General features: G+C 40.9%; 1 protein-coding gene across 3 annotated transcripts in view; it reads left to right on the forward strand.

The window, feature by feature from the left end:
* The window catches only part of nap1l4b (nucleosome assembly protein 1-like 4b), a 59,744-nt gene that overhangs the window by 14,613 nt on the left and 26,145 nt on the right, over positions 1 to 18,986 (forward strand). For all 3 annotated transcript variants that reach the window (XM_048606817.1, XM_048606818.1, XM_048606819.1), the window contains exons 2-3: positions 1,560 to 1,593; positions 2,330 to 2,397. In XM_048606817.1, the coding sequence (XP_048462774.1) occupies positions 1,577 to 1,593; positions 2,330 to 2,397 (85 nt within the window). In that variant the 5' untranslated portion in view covers positions 1,560 to 1,576. The remainder of the gene's footprint in view (positions 1 to 1,559; positions 1,594 to 2,329; positions 2,398 to 18,986) is intronic.

An 18,986-nucleotide genomic window follows, 5' to 3' on the forward strand; every position in this document is an offset into this window, starting at 1 on the left:
AGTGGGAGATTGCCAAGCTTAGATGTGGGTGATCTGGCTGAACTAAAATGAATAGTGTGCAGGTACAGGAAATAATTAAAAAGCTAACAAGTGTTTATTGGAAGAGGAAATTAAAGCAATAGTAGGTGGTATCTGGAGAATCCAATATTGATCTCCTTAATAAAGAATGTTGCAAATGTATTGGAAGCAGTTCAGAAGCTTACTGGACTAGGTGGATTGCCTTGTGAGGAAAGCTTCATCAGGCTACACTCATTTCCACTCTTTTAGAAGAGTAAGGTGACTTAACTGAAACAGGGGTCTTAACGGGGTGCATGAGGCAAAGATATAGCAGAATATAGAACTAGGAGTCACTAAAGTGGGCAACTCCTTTATTTTTAAGATGGGTTAAGGATTTTTTTTTGTAGCGGGCTGGGAGACTTTGAAGCCATCTATCGCAAAAAGCAGTGAAAGCGGAGGCTGTAGATACTTTTAAGGAACAGTGATTCCTGATAAGCAAGGGGTAAATGGTTATTTTGGTGTATTGGAAAATGTAAAATAATCAGATCAGCCCTTTTTTTTTGAATGGTGGGGCAGGGTGTCGTACTGCTGGCCTTAATTGATCTGTTTTAATTTTTGTCTCGCCACGCGAGAAAGTACTCTCAAATTCACCCTATGCGTTCCTCTTGTGATCTTGTTTCAGTAATAACTTATAGACTTTTCTTTTAGTTTTAAAAAAAAAACTCTGCATACTACATCTTTTTTGTAGTCACCTTTTCCGGTGCGATTTGTGTGAATGAATGAGTTGGTGTTGAGATCACTTTTTTTGTTTGAGATATAAACATTTTTTAATTTACAAGGAAACCAGTATGTTGATTTTGAGTCACAGTAGTCGAAGGGTTGCAGTGTAGCTGTAAGACAAACTTTGCTTGAAAGAATTTAAATAATGTGGGTTTCACTGGATGGACCAGCATTTATTGCCCATCTCTAGTTACACGCGATAAGGTGGTGGGGAGCTGTCGTCTTTCTGCGTTTGAATATATACTGCAGTATTTGACGAGTTGCAAATGGTACTGCATATTGCACAGTCATCAGCAAACATCGCCTTTGACCTTTAGGGTAGGGCGAAGGTCACTGAGGTAGCAGCTGAAGATGATTGGGTCTAGGACACTACCTTGAGGAACTCCTGCTGAGGTGTCCTGTTTCTAAAATGACTGACTTTTAACAACAACAACCATCTTCCTTTTGTGCTAGGTATGACTTCAATCAACAGAGAGGTTTCTCTGAATTCCCATTGATTCTGGTTTTGCTTGGACTCCTTGATGCCACAATTGAACAAATGTGGTCTTGATGTCAAGGTCTCCTGCACCTCTGGAGTTCAGACCAAGGTTGCAACAAGATCAGAAGCTGGGTGGCCTTGATTGATGTGTCAGTAAACAGGTTATTGCTAATGAACTGCTGCTTGTTAGTGCTGATGATACCTTCCATCATTATGTATCTGCTTGTTAAGTTCCATTCGAATTGAAAATTGTACCTTTTTTAGTTGCTATGTAAAAATTGCATTGACTTTCCCTTTTTTCCAGGTGAATTAAGGTGAAACATGGCTGATAAGAACAGGTAAGACAAATTGCCACCATTACTTTGGTCTTTTGTATTCAGGTAACATGCTGTTCAGTTTGGAAAAGATGAGCACAACAGCTGTATTTGCTGAGATTTTACATAATTTCTAGTTGGATAATTGGATAATCAAATGTGGTTTAGATTGTGAAACTCAATAAATTAATTCAGATTACACTAATGATTTTGTAGGATTAGCCATTATTTGTACTTTCCACAAATGGAGATTTGTTTTCAGTGATGAATTTCTTTCTTGTAGTCTGAAGATCCTGTCTCTTAACAGCATTTCAATACTACCATTATCTAAATGAAAACAGAAGTACTGGGTAGATCCGCTATTGAACCAAGTCTAAGTCCAGCCTACTGAATTGGCTGGCCTATCCACTATATGCATTGCAGAAATTTGTCCTCGCTTGTAATCCTGCTTAAACATACAAGTACAGAGTATTCAAGAAATGAATTCAGAGGGAAACACTTTTTTTGATGCTGAATTTAAGTAGTTTTGAATTTAATGAGGTTTTTTAACTCCAGATAGGTTTCCAGTACTTGGCCTAAATTACTACTTGATTTTTGAAAAGCATTGCAAATATGGCTTTATGTGGGAGTGTACTTCATGGACCAGTGCTTGCTGATGTTAAATGGAGGCTTAGTTAAATCTACTTCCTGTTCTCTGTGATAATGCAGGATAGCTAGCTGCTGATCCATAGCTTATCTGACATACTGTTTTGCCTTTCAGCAAAGGGGATGATGCTTCTGTAGAGCCTTTGGGAACAGACAAACTGCCTTCTGAAAGCAAAGGAAAAGGTACATTTCTTGTCAATTAGTATACTAAGTGTTATTTTATTAAAAATAGTTTAGTAATCAGATTTTTTGGGATGTATTTAAAGATTGTTAAAACAAAATACAATATATATTTCAGTTCTTTAGTGTGACTCATGTATGTAAAGTTTGTACTATTAATAAACTCCTGTCAATCCTTTGGCTTGGTGTTCCATTCTGCTAACATGTTAAATTGTAAGTCTCCAGGATCTCTCTACCATCATTGAGGCAAATAAACTAGCCTTGGTCTACAGATACTTTGGCTTTGAAAAATAAATATCTTCTTATGAACAGAAACTGCTTTGTGCTAAATTATTTTGTGAATGTTTGATGATCTTACACTGCACAGAATGTATGTGTTAACTAAAGAGCAAACTTACTCTTTACAAAAATTTGTGTACTAATTGTAATAAGCTGTGGAGCTGGAGGAACGCAACAGGCCAGGCAGCATCAGAGGAGTAGGAAAGCTGATGTTTCAGGTCGGGACTCTTCTTCAGAGGATGGGGGAGGGGAAGGGGATTCTGAAATAAATGGTGGGGGGGGTTGCAGAGATAGCAGATAAATAGTGGAGCGGATAGATGGGAGAGAAGACGGACACGTCAAGGAGGTGGAGGCGAAGCTAGTAAAGGTGAGTGTAGGTAGGGATTGGTCAGTGAGATGGGAGAAGCAGATAGGTGGGAGAGAAGACGGACGGGTCAAGGAGGCAGGGATGGGGAGATTTTGAAGCTAGTAAAGCCCACGTTGAGACTGTTGGGTTATAGGCTTCCAAGGTCAAATAGGAGGTGCTGTTCCTCCAGTTTCCGGGTGGCATCGTTGTGACACTGGAGGAGGCCCAAGATGGACATGTCGTCAAAGGAGTTGGGGGTGGGGGTGGGACTTGAAGTGGCTCACGACTGGGAGGTTTTGTCGTGAACCGAGCGTAGGTGCTCCACAAAGCGGTCTTCGAGCCTCCGCTTGGTCTCCCCGATGTAGAGGGGGCCACAGCAGATACAATAGACCACATTAGTGGATGTGGAGGTGAACATCTGTTTAATGAGGAAGGTTTGTCTTTTTTTTTTGGGCCTGGGTTGGAGGTGAGGGGGCAGGTGTAGCACCTCCTGCGGTTGCAACGAAAGGTGCCAGGGGTGGTGGGGCTTGTGTGGAGTGGATGAGGGAGTCGCAGAGAGAGCAGTCCCTCTGGAAGGCAGATAAGGGTGGCGTGGGAAATATATCCTTCGTAGTGGGATCAGATTGGAGGTGGCAGAAGTGGCAGAGAATGATGTGTTGAATCCGGAGGTTAATGGGGTGATATGTGAGGACAAGGGGAATTGTGTCCCCTCCCCCATTTCTGAAGAAGGGTCCTGACACACAACGTCAGTTTTCCTGCTCCTCTGATGCTGCCTGGCCTGTTGTGTTCCTCCAGCTCCACGCCTTATTATCTCAGACTCCAGCATCGGCAGTTCTTACTATCTCTGTGTGCTAATTTGTGTTTATTGTTTAGTCTTAAATCTAATGTTTTGAATTGTGTTGGTGAGGAAAGATTAACTGCATTGAGTAAAGTGTTAGCTTTTGGTTGCTGCAATATGATGTGAACCGTTTCTGATTTAAGTCATCCTTTTACTAACGGTTTGCCTGAAATCTCGCAAACTGATCTGCCACTAGACCACCCATTATGATTTCTCTGTAATTGCCCAAAAGTGAAGCTGTGCTAATTAATGGATTGATACTGTCCAAACTTAGTGTGGATCTGTTTTTCTTTTCCCTTAATGGAACACATTTTATCACTGGTTACAGAATGAGTAAAAGCTTTTAGTAGCATAATGTCATCTCTTGCGTTTCAATGCAGAATACTGATTTTATAAGATGTGTGCAGTTATATCAACTGAACATAACAAATTCCATGGTGCAGTGTCCAACTTAAAAGCCCTTACCAGTCATAATAGGCTGGAAGTGCTGGGATTTCTTAAGAACGGTATATACTTCAGATAGATTTCATACCTTGAAAATGTTTAAGGGATTAGACTGCATCCATGTGGAATAGCATAATTAAATAGGTTAGAAAGAACTCGGGAACTTGAGACAATGTTGCATGTTAGTATTGAACAAATGAGAAAGCACGTTTTTCTGTTCACAGATTTTTTTGGATCTTTTAGACCAAAATTTTGTCTCTTAGATTGAGCATAAATTCACAAGCATTCAGAGCAACGTTGGCTAGGGACCCTTGTGTATGATATCACTGGCAAGAAAAATTGATGTAGTAGTAGGTACTGTACTTTTTTATCTCTTTCATGAGATGTTGGCATTGGTGACTGGGCTTGCACTTCTTGTTCATCCTTATTTGCCCTTGAAAAGATTGTAGTGAGCTGCTGCCCTGAACCACAGCAATTCATGCAGTGTGGGTAAACCCACAATGCTGCTAGGGAGAGGAGGATTTTGAACAGTGACACTGAAGAAATGGAGATCTTCCCAAGTCAGGATGAAAAGGCCATAAGAAATAGGAAGCAGAGGAGACCATCTGACCCCCTTGAGCCTGTTCTGCCATTCAGTAGGATCATGGCTGATCCAACGTTCCTCACATCCGCTTTCCTGCCTTTTTTCCTATAACCCCAGATTTCCCTACTGATCAGGATTCTATCTCAGCCTTTGTTGCGAAGTTGGGTAGAGTACTTGTGGATTGGAAGGCAGGATGTTAGAATTTGTTGTAAAATGGGGGGTGGGGGGGGTGAAGTGTGTTGTCCCTTTTTTTTTTTAAAAGGTTTTTTTTTCTAGGCTTGGAGATTTTTCTAAGAAATGTTTGTGAGCAGCAGCAGGGTCAGAGTTCCTGAAATTAAACATTTATATCAAAACACTGCATGGTCAGCAACCCAGGCAGTAGTCTTGATTTGTTACTAAGGCAACCAGTTTGAATCAGCCAATTAATTTAATCCAAGCACTTACATTAAAACCAATTAAACTTAAACCTGATGGTTTTGGCAACCTAAGACCAATCCTATTGTAAGAAATTGACTGGTCACCAAGGGTATAAAAGCGTATTTGAAAATTGATGAGAGAGCAACTGCCATCTGTTAGTTAACAACCAGCAGCCGTAAAGAGAAAATCACTGGCTCTCAATTCTTTAAACTCTCTGCGTAACCATCATCCATCTGAAGGTGCAGCAGCACTGTTAGTTAATATTCCTGACACACGAATTTGACTGAGAAAGGCATTATTTCCAACTGAAGATCAGCGGAGATGGGACAGAAGACGTATTCTCACTGTAATTTCAAAAGACTAAGCTTTTTAATTTTTATTGTTTACCTTTATCTAAGTGGGACTTGTATTTTTTAGAACAGCATACCACTAGAATTTTGTTTTCGGGAATAGCCGTTAAGGGGGAATTGTTTGGTTCCGGTTCAGTTAATTTGTTCACTGTTAGATTCAGATAAACAAATTGTTACTTGTTGATTATAGTGAGTGAAAGGTGTTCATTCCATTTAACCAGCCCTTTATAACAGCTTGAGGGTAAGAGTCGGGTTATACCGCTTTTCTCACTTCACACTTCTTTTAACAGATTATAGGGCAAGGCGAGCCTCTCTGATAACTAAAACAGAAACACCAAGAGAGGGGCCAACTTCCGCTTATAACAGATTGGGGGCTCAGCTCCGGGATCTGGGACGGGCTGGAACACAATTAAACAGATTTGGGGCTAAATGTCCTAGATCTTTAAATAAAACTTGGGTGAGAAGTGGAGAATCTGTGTAATTTAGGTTGCTTGTTGGTTAAATCAAAAGTGAGGTAATGGCTCTTTCAGTCACTAAATTTTCTGGGGGTGGAAGTGGTGACTAGGTATTTACTAAAGACGAGGAAGGTAACGTTGCTGGAACAGACAAACAAGCTGGAGCTGTAGTTGCCTTTGTGAGAAAAGAAGAGGTAATTACAATAGCTCGACATTTGAATTGGTTGCAAAGGCCATAAGAACCTTTTGGAAGTGGCTAGAATTCAATTGTAGTCGAAACAGCTTGAGCAGGAAAGGGAACTGTTTGAATTACAAGCAGAGGAAAGACAAAGAGGAGAAAAAGTTTGAACTTTGGAAGTTGCAAATTAGACAGGATAGTTGACTTAACGTCATGGAAATGAAGGTAGAAGAAAGGCTTAGTGAGGCGGAAAGTGATGATGAGCAAACCTTTTCATAGCCAGAGACTGGGTGGGTAATGTTAATTCAGAGCAAGTTGGTAGGCAGGGCTAATGAGGTGTTTGCAGCATTGTCAGAGGAGGTGTCAAGAGAACATGAAGTAAAACAGGCTATATTGATTGCCTACGAATGGTACCAGAAGCGCATAGACAATCTTTCAGAAATATAAGGAAGGAACCAGATCAGACTTGTGTTGCGTTTGAAAGAATTAAACATAGCAAATTTGATAGATGGTTGTGAGCAAAGGCATGTGAGGATCTTGGAGAGATTCTTCTGCTGGAGGAGTTTAAAAACTCACTTCCAGAATTGATAAGAACTCGTGTTGAGGAACAGAATGTTAAAACCGTGAGAAAAGCTACAGAGATGGCACATGAATATGCATTAGTGCATAAATCACAATCTAGTTTCCGACAGCAATTTCATTCCATGAGGGAAAGAAATTGGGAAAGAGGGATTTCCTTCAATGAAAAACCAAGTAGATCATACTGGGAACAGTTTACCACGTGGAAAATAAAAAGAAACCCAAGACGGTAGAAAAGAGGTGAAAATCCTCTGGTGTTTTCACTGCAATAAGGTGGGATACAGCCACAGTGCTGGTAGAGTAAGAGAGGCACTGGAAAAAGAATGTGGTTAAGAGGTTGAATCAGTGGCATTAGTTGAGGTGGTGAAGGAAATCTCAAGTTGAGGAGCTGCAGGAAAGTGCACAGCCTAGCCATGGGCTGGATGGTAAGATAGTGCCCAATCTCTTCAAAGGCTTCACCTCTTGTGGGTAAAGTTTACTCAGGAAGAATGGGGTGGGTGGGGTAGAAAGTAAAGAAGTTAAAATACGGGAGCTGTTCAGCCTCTAATAGGAAGGGTGGAAAGTATTTGCACTCCTTCTCCACTGCTACCCAAGCAAGTGATAACCTGTGGAGTAAATGGAGAGAGATTTAGCGTTCCCCTGTGTAAGATATGGCTGAAAAATCCATTCAACACTGGGGAAGTGACAGTGGGAGTGATTGAAAGGGTGTCTATTCCAGGAATAGTTCGTTCTTGGAAACGACCTAGCTGGATCATAGATCAGAGTGATGCCCATTGTAGTGGAGAAGCTGAAAGAAAACCAGGGAACTGAAGAATTAAAAGAAAAATACCCTGGAATTTTTTCTGGACTGTGTGGTGACAAGATCCCATATTCGTAAGTTAAATCAAGAAGGGAAAACCAAAGATAGAGACTAAGGAGTTGAGGTCCAATTAGCTGACACCCTGTTTGATGAAATGGTAAAGGAAGAACTTGATCAAGTAGGGGTGTTTAGTTCTGAAATATTGTTGGAGTTAACAACAAAAAATCAGACAATAAAAGATTTATATTGTAAAGCCTACTCTGAAAAGAAATCAGAATATTATTACCGTAAAAATAGAATCCTCAGGCAGAAGTGGAGACCTCAGCAGATTAGTGCAGAGGAGAATTGGGTGGAAGTTCACCAGATTGTTGCCAGTAGCATTCAAACAGGAAATATTGCAGGTAGCACACAAATTACCTGTAGCAGGTCATTTCAAAGTGAGGAAGACTCTGGCTAAGATACAGAAACATTTCTATCGGCCTGGATTACATAAATTATGTGGTTGAATTTTGCCATATGTGTCAGATGGTAGGAAAGCCACAGGCAGTATTAAAACCAGCGCCTTTGCCAATTCCTACATTTGAAGAACCTTTCACGCAGTTTGATTGTCCTGTTCCTGTTCCTCCAAACCAAAAATGGGAACCAGTATTTGCTAACCATAATGGATGTGTCTACCAGATTTTCAGAGGCAATTCCATTGCGGAGTGTCAAGGCAAGAAAGGTTGTGGAGGAGTTGCTTGCTTTCTTTACCTGTTATGGACTACCCAAAGAGATCTGGTTAGGCCAAGGGTCCAATTTTACTGCCAAATTATTTAAGGAGCTCATGCGTAGTTTAGGTATCCAACACTTAATTTAAAGTGTGTACCATCCCAAATCCCAGAAGGCGTTGGAAATGTGGCATCAGACCCTGAAGACCATGCTGAGAGCTTATTGCCAGGATTACCCAACTGATTGGGCTAAGGATATCCCACTTATATTATTTGCTATCACAGATACTCCAAATGATTAACTCCATTTACTCCATTTGAGTTGATGTACAGACACTAAGTAAGAGGGCCTTCAAAATTAAGGAAAAGTTGATAGGTCCGAAGTCAGAGATCTCACATTTGACTTGTGTGCCTGAAGTGAGAGATTGGACAGAGTAGGTGAATTAGCTTGACAACATTTGAAGGTGGCACAGCACCTAATGAAGCAAGAAGCAGATAAGAAATCTAAAATTTGTATATTTGCCCATGAGGATAAAGTATTGGTGTTATTACTAGTGGTAGGAGACCCCTTCAGGCCATCAAATTGAGAAGTGAAGTTAAGTCAGGTGAACCATCCGCTAAAGCTGCCAGATGGAGAAGGGGGGGTGGCGTGAGTTTACTTGGTATGTCACATGGGCATGCTGAAACATTCCTATGATGGAAAAGGAGCTGGAGAAACAGGTATTAGTTACTGCCACTCAGTGAGGAATCCAATCCAGATGATTTCGATTTCGTGCCTTAGAATAAATTGAATAATAAGGAAGTCCTTAATAAATGGAACAGGGTAGTCTCAGGAGCAGAGAACTGAATTGAAAAGACTTCTTGTAGCACGATGAGGACATTATGTAGAAATAGAATGGAGAGGACTAATGCCGTAGTACATGAGGTTGACATAGGGAATGCTGTTCTGATAAAACAACAACCCTACATGCTTAATCCCCTCAAAGCAGCTCAGGTACGGAAGGAAGTGGAATCGATGCTCCAAGAAGACATCAGAGACGAGTCAAAACGAGTGGAGTTCACCAATTGTGTCGGTTCCCAAACCTGATGGTACTCAGCGATTCTGCATAGATTATGGGAAGGTCAATGCCATGTCTAAATCAGACTCGTACCCAATTCCAAGGCTGGAGGACTGTGTGGCAAAAATAGGACAAGCTGCTTAGATTACATTGCGGTTACAGGCAAGAACTTTTGCTGGAGAGAAAGCGAAAGATTTTTCTGCGCTTGTAACCTCAAGTGGCTTTATCAATTTAAAGTAATGCCCTTTGGAATGAAGAACACACCAGCCACATTTCGAAAACTTATGAACAGAGTTGTGGCAGGATTGACTAATTGTGCCGTCTATATAGATGACTTTGTGATCTTTAGCCATTCTTGGACAGATCACATGATGCATTTGGCAGACATGTTTATAAAGCTGCTGAAGGTAAAGTTGATCATAAATTTGGCAAAAACTGAAGTCACGAAGATGGAAGTGACATTCTTAGTACACCAAATTGGACACAGGTGGATAACACCAAGGAAGATGAAGACTAAGTCCATCAAGCAATTTCTAAGACCATCCTGGAAGGAAGAGGTACTATGATTTTTGGGACTGAGCAGATTCTACAAGAAACTTGTAACAAACTTTATTAAAGTGGTGGGACTGTGACGGATTTGTTAAAGAAGAACATGAAATTCTGGTGGACAGACCGATACGAGGAGGCATTTAAGAATTTTAAAAGCAGTGTGAACCCCAGCACCAGTTTTAGCCATGCCAAATTTCTTGCGACCCTTTAAAGTTGCTATCGATACAAGTGATATAGGGTTTGGGGCTGTGTTTTTACAGAAGAACAATTGTGGAATTGAAAGGCCAATCAGTTATTTTTCAAAGAAACTCCATATCCACCAGAAAAAATATTCAACTGTTGAAAGAGCTATTGAGTTTGGTACTGGCCTTGCATTGTTTGCAACATACAATGTTTTAATGTTTATCAGAGACCGTTGCATGCACTGATCACAACCCTTTGACATCTTTGGATGGATTTAAAGATAAGGACACCAGCCAATTTTGTTGGAGTCTTGCGTTGCAAGCATTTAATTTACAGATTATACATGTTGTGGGTCATAATGTTATTGCACATGCATTATCGCAGGTGTGAAAGGAAAATGTGTATGAGAGATAGAAACGGTAGAGTTCAATGTTGTCTATATGTAGAATTAGTATGAGATGTGTAACTCTAGGTTAGTGAGATACGGATCTACTAATAATGGCACTAAGGTTTAGAAAAGAAAAAATGAAGCCATCTTCAAAGGTGTTCCTCACTGAAGATCAGAGAAGGCACAGAACTTTCAGGAACATGTATCCTGGCTGTAATTTCGAGTGACTCAGTTTTGGTTTTTTTTATTATTTTGGTTTATATAAGCAGGTCTTGTATCTTTTTGGAACAACATACCATTAGAATTTTCTTTTATTCTGGATTATTTAGTAGTTAAAGGGGAATTGTTCAGTTTGTTAATGGTTCAGTTAATTTGTTCACTGTTAGATTCAGATAAATAAATTGTTACTTGTTGATTATAGAGTGAATGAAAGGTGTTCATTTCATTTAATCAGTCCTTTTATAACCGCTTGAGAGTGAGAGGCAGGTAATACTGCTTTTCACACTTCTTTTAACAGATTATAGTTGTTTCGGTTTTAGTTATGGGGGGGTCGACTTCCACTTTATAACATCAGTATACTCAAGGTCTCTGCCCCCACAGTTCTCTTTGACAAAGAGTTGCAGCAACATTCAATTCCCTGAATAGGAATTTCTTCTCTCGTCTCAGTCTTTAAATTGGTGCGGTTTTATTCTGAGACTGTGCCCTTTGGTCCTTGACTTTCCCATGAGGGGAGCATCCTCAGAATCTATCATGTCAAGCCCTTTAAAGATTCCATACAAATCAAATGACATCACCACCTTTCTTTCTTCCATATTCCAATAATTCCTGACCTGTTTAATCTTTGGTCGTAAGAAATCCCTCCATTCTAGGATCATCCTGACCTCTGAACTACTTCCAATGAAAAATCTTTTCTAAAATAAGGGGACCAAAACTGCTCTCAGTACTGCAGATGTGGTCTCACTAGCACCTTGTACAGTTGCAGTAAGACTCCCCTACTCTTATACTCCAACTTCCTTGAAATATGGGCCAACATTTCATTAGGCTTCCTGATTACCTGCTTGACATGTGTTAGCTTGGTGCTTCATGCACAAATACCCCAAGTCCCTTTTTTGTTTCTTTAAAAATGAGCAATTTCATATTTTCCCACATACTGTGTGCCAACTTTTTGCGCACTTACATAATCTATCGATCTCTAAACTGTATTCCTCTTGCTTTATCACGTACTTTTGCAAATTTGGGTAATGTATGTTCATTTCCTTCCTCCATGTCAAATATATATTGTGTTGTGTGTGTATATATATTGTAAACGGTTGTTCCAGCACTTATCCCGGTGGAACCCCACTAATCACAGGTTGCCAACCTGAAAAACCCCTTGCTGCTTCCTCCCATTAGCCAATCCTGTATCCATGCCAATACACAACCTCCAACACTGGGCTCTTATGACTTGACTTTTTTTGTGAGGTACCAATTGCCATGACCTAGAAGTCCAAATACAACACATCAGTTGGTTCCTGTCTTTCCACTTTGGTTGAGACTTCCTTGAAAAACTCTCATTTTATTTATTTCGTTCGTAGGATGTGGGCAACACTGGCTGGCCAGCATTTATGGGCTGTCCCCAATTGCCCTTGAAGGTGGTGCGGAGCTGCTTCTTGAACTGCTATAGCTTGGTGTAGGTAGACTCGTAATGCCCTTGGGAAGGGAATTCCAGGATTTTGAGCCAATGAACGTGAAGGAACTGTGACATATTTCCAAGCCCAGGATGGTGAGTGGCATGGAGAGGAATTTGCTAGCGGTGACATTCCCACGCATCTACTCCTGTCCTCTGAGGTAAAAGTGGTTGTGCATTTTGGAAGGTGTTTTCTAAAGGTCTTTGAAATTCTACAGGGCATCTTGTAGACAGTACACACTGCTGTTAGTGGGCATCAGTGATGGAGGGAATGGGCTGTTTTGTCCTAGATGGTGTCACATTTCTTGAGTGTAGTTGGAGCTGCACCCATCCAGGCAAGTGGGGCATGTCCTATCATACTGCTGACTTGGACCTTTTGTTGTTGACATATAGGCTTTGGCAATTTTGGAAGTGAGTTACCGCAGTCACCCGCTCATGTACCCAATGTGTTTATATGGTGAGTCAAGTTGAGCTTCTAGTCAATGGTAAGCCCAAAAATGTTGATAGTGGGAAATTCAGTAATGGTAACACCATTGAATGTCAAAGGGTGACGGTTAGATTGTCCCCTCATTGAAGATGGTCATAGCCTGACGTTTGTGTGGCATGAATGTTATTTGCCACTTGTCAGCCCGAGCCTGGATATTGTCTAGGTCTTATTGCATTTGAACATGGACTGCTTCAGTATCCAAGGAGTCTCAAATGGTACTGAACTATTCGCAGTTATCAGCAAATATCCACACTTCATCCCTTATCATGGAGGGAAGGGTATTAATAAAGCAGCTGAAGTTGGTTGGCCCTTGGACACTATTTTGACTGTACTCCAACAACCATCTTCCTGTGTACCAGGTATGACTCCAACCAGTGGAGGGTTTGACTCTTGTTCCCATTGATTCCCAGTTTTGCTAGGATTCCTTTGAAGCCATACTCGGTCAAATGTGGCCTTGATATCACAGGCTGTCACTTTCACCTCACCTCACCTCACCTCTGGAATTCAGCTCCTTTGTACAAACCAAAGCTGTAATGAGGTCAGGAGGTGAGTGACTCTAACTCTGGCGAACGCAAACTGGTATCTCCGAGCAGGATATTGCCAAGCAGTTGCTGCTTGATAGCTTTGTTGATACCCCTTCCATTACCGTACTAATTGGCAAGGTTGGATTTGACCTGCTTTGTGTACAAGATATATCTGGGCAAATTTCCACATTGTTGGGTAGATGCCAGTGTTGTAACTGCACTGGAAGAGCCTAGCTGGGGATGCAACAAGTTCTGGAACACAAGTCTTCAGCACTAACACCAAAATGTTGTCAAAACCTATAACCTTTGCAGTATCTAGTGCCTCCAGTTGTTTCTTATGCAGCTGGAGACCACTAGAGGAGGCCGAGATGGTTTATTCACTCGCCACTTCTGGTTGAAGATTGCTGTGAATGCTTCAGCCTAATCTTTTGCACTGATGTGCTGGTCTCCTCCATCATTGAGGATAGAGATATTTGTGGAGCCTCCTCTTAGAGTGAGTTGTTTAATTGTCCACCACCATTCATGAATAGATGTGGCAGGACTGCACAGATTAGATCTGATCCATTCATTGTGGGATTGCTTAGCTCTTTCTATCAATTGCTTATGCTTAATGGCATGCGAGTAATCCTGTTTGGCTTCACCAGGTTGGCACCTCATTTTTAGATACATCTGGTGCTGCTTCTGGCATGCCCCCTACTCTCTGGATTGAACCAGGGTTGATCCCCCGTGGTTTGATCGTAATGGTTGAGTGAGGGATATGCTGGGCCAGGAGGTTGTAGATTGTGCTGGAATATATTGGATACGTTGGTGGTGGACACTGAAATCCCCTGCCCAAAGTAGATGTTGTGCTGTCCCCACTGTCAGTATTGCTCAAAATGGAGGAAAACTGATTCATCAGCGCAGGGAGGGCAGTATGTGATAACCAGGAGGTTTCCTTGCCCATGTTTAAGCTGAAGGCATGAGACTTCATGGGGGCCCAGAGTTGATGTTGAAGACTCCTACAACAACTCCCTCCTGACTATTCCACTTTCTCCTGGTGGGACAACACATATCCAGGGATGGTGGTGATAGTGTCTGGGGTATTGTCTGTAAGGTATGATTCCAAAAGTGTGACTATGTCAAGGTGTTGCTTGACTGGTCTGTGAGACAGCTCTTCCAAATTTGGCACTAGATCTTTTAGATGTTAGTAAGAAGGACTTTCTAATGTCGATTGGGCTGTTTCTGCCATTGTCTTTTCCAGTGCCTGGGTCAGTGCCAAGTGGTCTGTCTACTTTCATTTCTTTTTGACACTTTGTCATGATTGATTCAACTGAATGGCTTGCTAGGCCATTTCAGAGGGCAGTTGAGAGTTTTTATGACAATCGCCAATACTTTCCTGGTCATCAGTCTTAAATCCAGATTTTTTTTTTTTTCTCTCTGAATTCAAATTTCGCATCTGCTGTGGTGGGATTCAAACCCAGATCCCCAGAATATTATCTGAGATTCTGGATTAATAGCCTGATAATGATAACACTCGGCCATTGCCTCCCTTTCATAAAGCCTTCCTGACTGATTTTTCCAAGTGTTCTGCTGTTACTACTTTAATAATTGATTCCAATAATTAGCAAAAATTGATTTTTAGGCTAATCAACCTTGCTTTTTTTTTTTGTCTCTCTCCCTTTTTGAATAGGGGTATCACATTGGCAGTTTTCCAATCTCTCTTCCTCCTATCAAATCCAATACCTTTTTTTTTGGAAAATTACCAACAATGCATCTGCTACCTCTGTAGCTACCTCCTTTTTAGGATCCTAGGTTGCAAGCTTTCAGGGCCAAGGAACTTAGCTGCCTTTAGCCACATTAATTTGCCCAATGCTGCTACTTTAGTGAGGGTGATTGGTACTTAATTCTTCACCGTATTCTTTCATGTTATTGGGATGTTCAAAATATGTTCCACCGTAAAGACTCCTGCCATTTCCTTGTTCTTCAAAACAGTCTATTTCTAAGTCATTTTCTAAGGGACTGATATTCACTTTGATCTCTTCGTTTTCATACATTTAAAGCAAGCTTTGTCAGTTTTTATATTTTTTTACAAGTTCACCCTTCTGTGTATATTATCTCTTTAGTCCTCCAATGCTAGATTCTGAAATTATCTCATCTTCCCAGACTTTGTCTCTTCATATGCTTTTAGTTTCAACTTAATTCTCTCCTTACCTTTCTCAGTTAACCATGATGATTTTCTCAGTTAGCCATGATGATTTATCTCTCGTAGAACCTTTCCTGTTGTAGTTTTGCTAAAATCATGAATTGCCTCCTTAAATGTCTGCCAATACTTGGTTACTGTCATTCCTACTAATCTCTCCACATAATACACTTTAGCTAGCTTTGTCCTCATTTCATTGTAATTCCCTTATTTAAGCTAAATGCAGCTGTTTCCAACCCAAAAACAGAAATTGCTGGAAAAACTCTGTCTGGCAGCATCAGGATGGAAAGCAGAGTTAACATTTCTGGCCCAGTGACCGTTTTTCGGTACTAAAGGGTCGCTGAACCTGAGAAAGTAACTCTGCTTTCTCTCCACAGATGCTGCCAGAGCTCCTGAACTTTTCCAGCAATTTGTTTTTGTTTCTGATTTCCAGCATCCGCAATTCTTTAGTCTTTTTTCTTGAATGTGACCCACATTTCTCACTCTCTGCTACATTCAGTCGTGTGACCATGTTCCTTGGGGATCTTTTTACTCAGAGGTCATTTCTTAAACCTGCCTCATTACCCATTACCAGATTCAAGGTAGCCTACTCCCTTGTTAGCTCCGTGATACAATGCTTGAGGAAACATATCCCTCATGCACCCTCTGAATTTGCTGTCATATCTATTCCTCCTTTTTGATTGACCCAATCAATGTGAAGATTAAAGTCACCTGTAATTGTTGCTCTATTCTTTTCATGTGCTTGTCTTATTTGTCAAATTTATAGCTTTTCCCACAGAGTGACTACTGTCTGTACACTACTCCTACCAATGTCTACTTGCTGTTGATTTTTTTAAACGCCTGCCCAAATGGATTCCAAACCTAGATCTTCTCTTTAAACTGTCTTCATTCAACTTCTTATTGCTACCCTGCCATCTTTTCAATCCCTCCTGTCTCTCCAAAGTGTCATTGAGATGTACAGCACAGAAACAGACTCTTCAGTCCAACTCATCCATGCTGACCAGATATCCTAGATAAATCTAGTCCCAGCATTTGGCCTATAACCCTCTAAACCTTTCGTATTCAGGTACCCATCCAGATGCCTTTTTTAAATGTTGTAATTGTACCAGCCTCCTCCATTTCTTGTGGTAGCTCATTCCATATATTCCACCTTCTGCATGAAAATGTTGCTGCTTTGGACCTTTTTAAATCTTTCTGCTCTCATCTTAAAACCATGCCCTTTAGTTATGCACACCCCCACACCAGGGAAAAGACCATGTCTATTTACCCTATCCACCCCCTACATGATTTTATAAATCTTTATAAGGTCATCTCTCAGCCTCTGACGCTTCAGGGAAAATAGCCCTAGCTTATTCGGCCTTTCCCTTCACCTCAAACTCTCCAACCCTGGCAACATCCTTGTAAATCTTTTCTGAATCCTTTCAAGTTTCACAACATCTTTCCTATGGCAGGGAGACCAGAATTGCACCCTTTTTTTTTCTAAAAGTGGCCTAAACAATGTTCTGTACAACTGCAACATGGGCTCTAAACGTTTATAGTCAATGCACCAATAAAGGCAAGCATACTAAATGCCGCTTTCAATATCCTATCTATCTGTGACTCCACTTTCAAGGAACTATGACCCGCACTCAAGGTCTTTGTTCAGCAACACTCCCCAGGACCTTACCATTAAGTGTATAAGTCCTGCCCTGATTTGCCTTTCCAAAATGCAGCACCTCACATGTATCTAAATTAAATTCCATCTGCCACTCCATTGGCTCATCTCTTCAAGAATCTGTTGTACTTTGAGGTAACCTTCTTCGCTCTCCACTACACCTCCAATTATGGTGTCATCTGCAAATGTACTAACCATACCTGCTATGTTTACATCCATGTCATTTATATAAATGACAAAATGCAGTGGACCCAGCATTGATCCTTGTGGCACACCACTGGTCACACCACCCTTCTTCCTACAAGCCAGTTTTAGAACATAGAACATAACACGCAGTACAGGCCCTTCGGTCCTCGATGTTGCGACGACCTGTGAAACCAAAACATGAAATATTTTGTATTTTTCAATGATATATCTGGTAATGGACACAGGTGGACCTGAGAGACCCATGTAAAAGTCCTGGGGCAGTTTTGTGCCAGATTCTTTAATGCTGTCCTAGATTACATTTACAGGACAAAGCTCTGGCAAGTTAAAGCTTTTTGTAAAAAGAAAATGTATTTAGACATGATGTTTTGCAAGTTTGAGGAATGAGATTTGATTCCAAATGGCTAGTTCTCGCTGTATTCCATGTGATCTAACCTTGCTAACCAGTCTACCAAGAGGAACCTTGTTGAACGCCATACTGAAGTCCAGATAGATCATGTCCTCTGCCCTCATCAATCCTCTTCATTACTACTTCAAAAAACTTTTGTTTTTCTCTTTATTCATTCACAGGATGAGGGTGTCGCTGGCTAGACCAGAATTTATTGCCTGTCCCTAATTGCCCAGAGGGCAGTTAAGAGTCACCCACACTTCCTGCATGCGAAGCCGTGTTAACTATCCCTAATCAGTCGTTGCCTTTCCAAATACATGTAAATCCTGTCTCTCGGGATTCCTTCCAACAACCTGCCCACCACTGATGTCAGGCTTACTGGTCTATAGTTCCCTGCCTTTTCCTTACTACCCTTCTCAAATAGTGGCACCACGTTAGCCAACCTCCGGTCTTCTGGCACCTCGCCTGTGGCTGTCGATGATGTAGATACCTCAGCAAGGGGCCTAGCAATCGCTTCCCAAAGAGCTCTAGGGTGCACCTGATCAGGTCCCGAGGATTTATTCACCTTTATGCGTTTTAAGCCGTCCAGCACCACCACCTCTGTAATGTGGACATTTTTCAAGATGTTGCTATTTATTTCATCATGTTCTCTATCTTCTTATCCTTCTCCACAGTAAACACTATCCCTGAATGTTAAGTTCCCATTTTCGATCCCCTTGCAACCATGTTTCCATACTACGAGGTCATATTTATTTGCCTTGCTTTATGCTGCCAGTTTGTGTACTTTAGTCCATTTATGCATTAAGATAGAACCAACTAAAGGCTTTATCATCAAATTTCCATACAGATCTATGGCACTTCTTGCCAGTGATCTTCTGGAACTCACTTTCCTCTCCTAGTAGTTGGAGAGGCACACATCAAATTTTTTTCCTTTCCCTAATTTGACCAAGTATCTCTCGAATTTTTTATTTGCAGGCATTTATTTAGCTGGTGAATGGATGCATTGAGTCTCGCTACTAGTTGCAAATTGCATATGTGAGATGGTATCTGTAGATGAGCTGGTTAGTTTCTATAACTTTTCTAGATGCCCAAGAGGAGTATCTAAGTTAACGAGACTTGGAATGTATTCACAGAGCTTGAACATGAGCAAATTTATCAATGGAAAGTTTTTGTATTGTAATCAATATATTAAAAAAACTAAATAATAGGATAAAGGCAAGGTAAGTCATGATGTTTGAATGTGATTTCTGCAGATCTTTTATACTGTTGCCTCAAATAAGAAAGGACAAAATATGGTTTTGTCAGATGTTGACTGTCCTCCTGATGCCTTTGTTCTG

Source organism: Rhincodon typus, chromosome 17, assembly GCF_021869965.1.
Source record: "Rhincodon typus isolate 14 chromosome 17, sRhiTyp1.1, whole genome shotgun sequence".
Classification (NCBI taxonomy): domain Eukaryota; kingdom Metazoa; phylum Chordata; class Chondrichthyes; order Orectolobiformes; family Rhincodontidae; genus Rhincodon; species Rhincodon typus.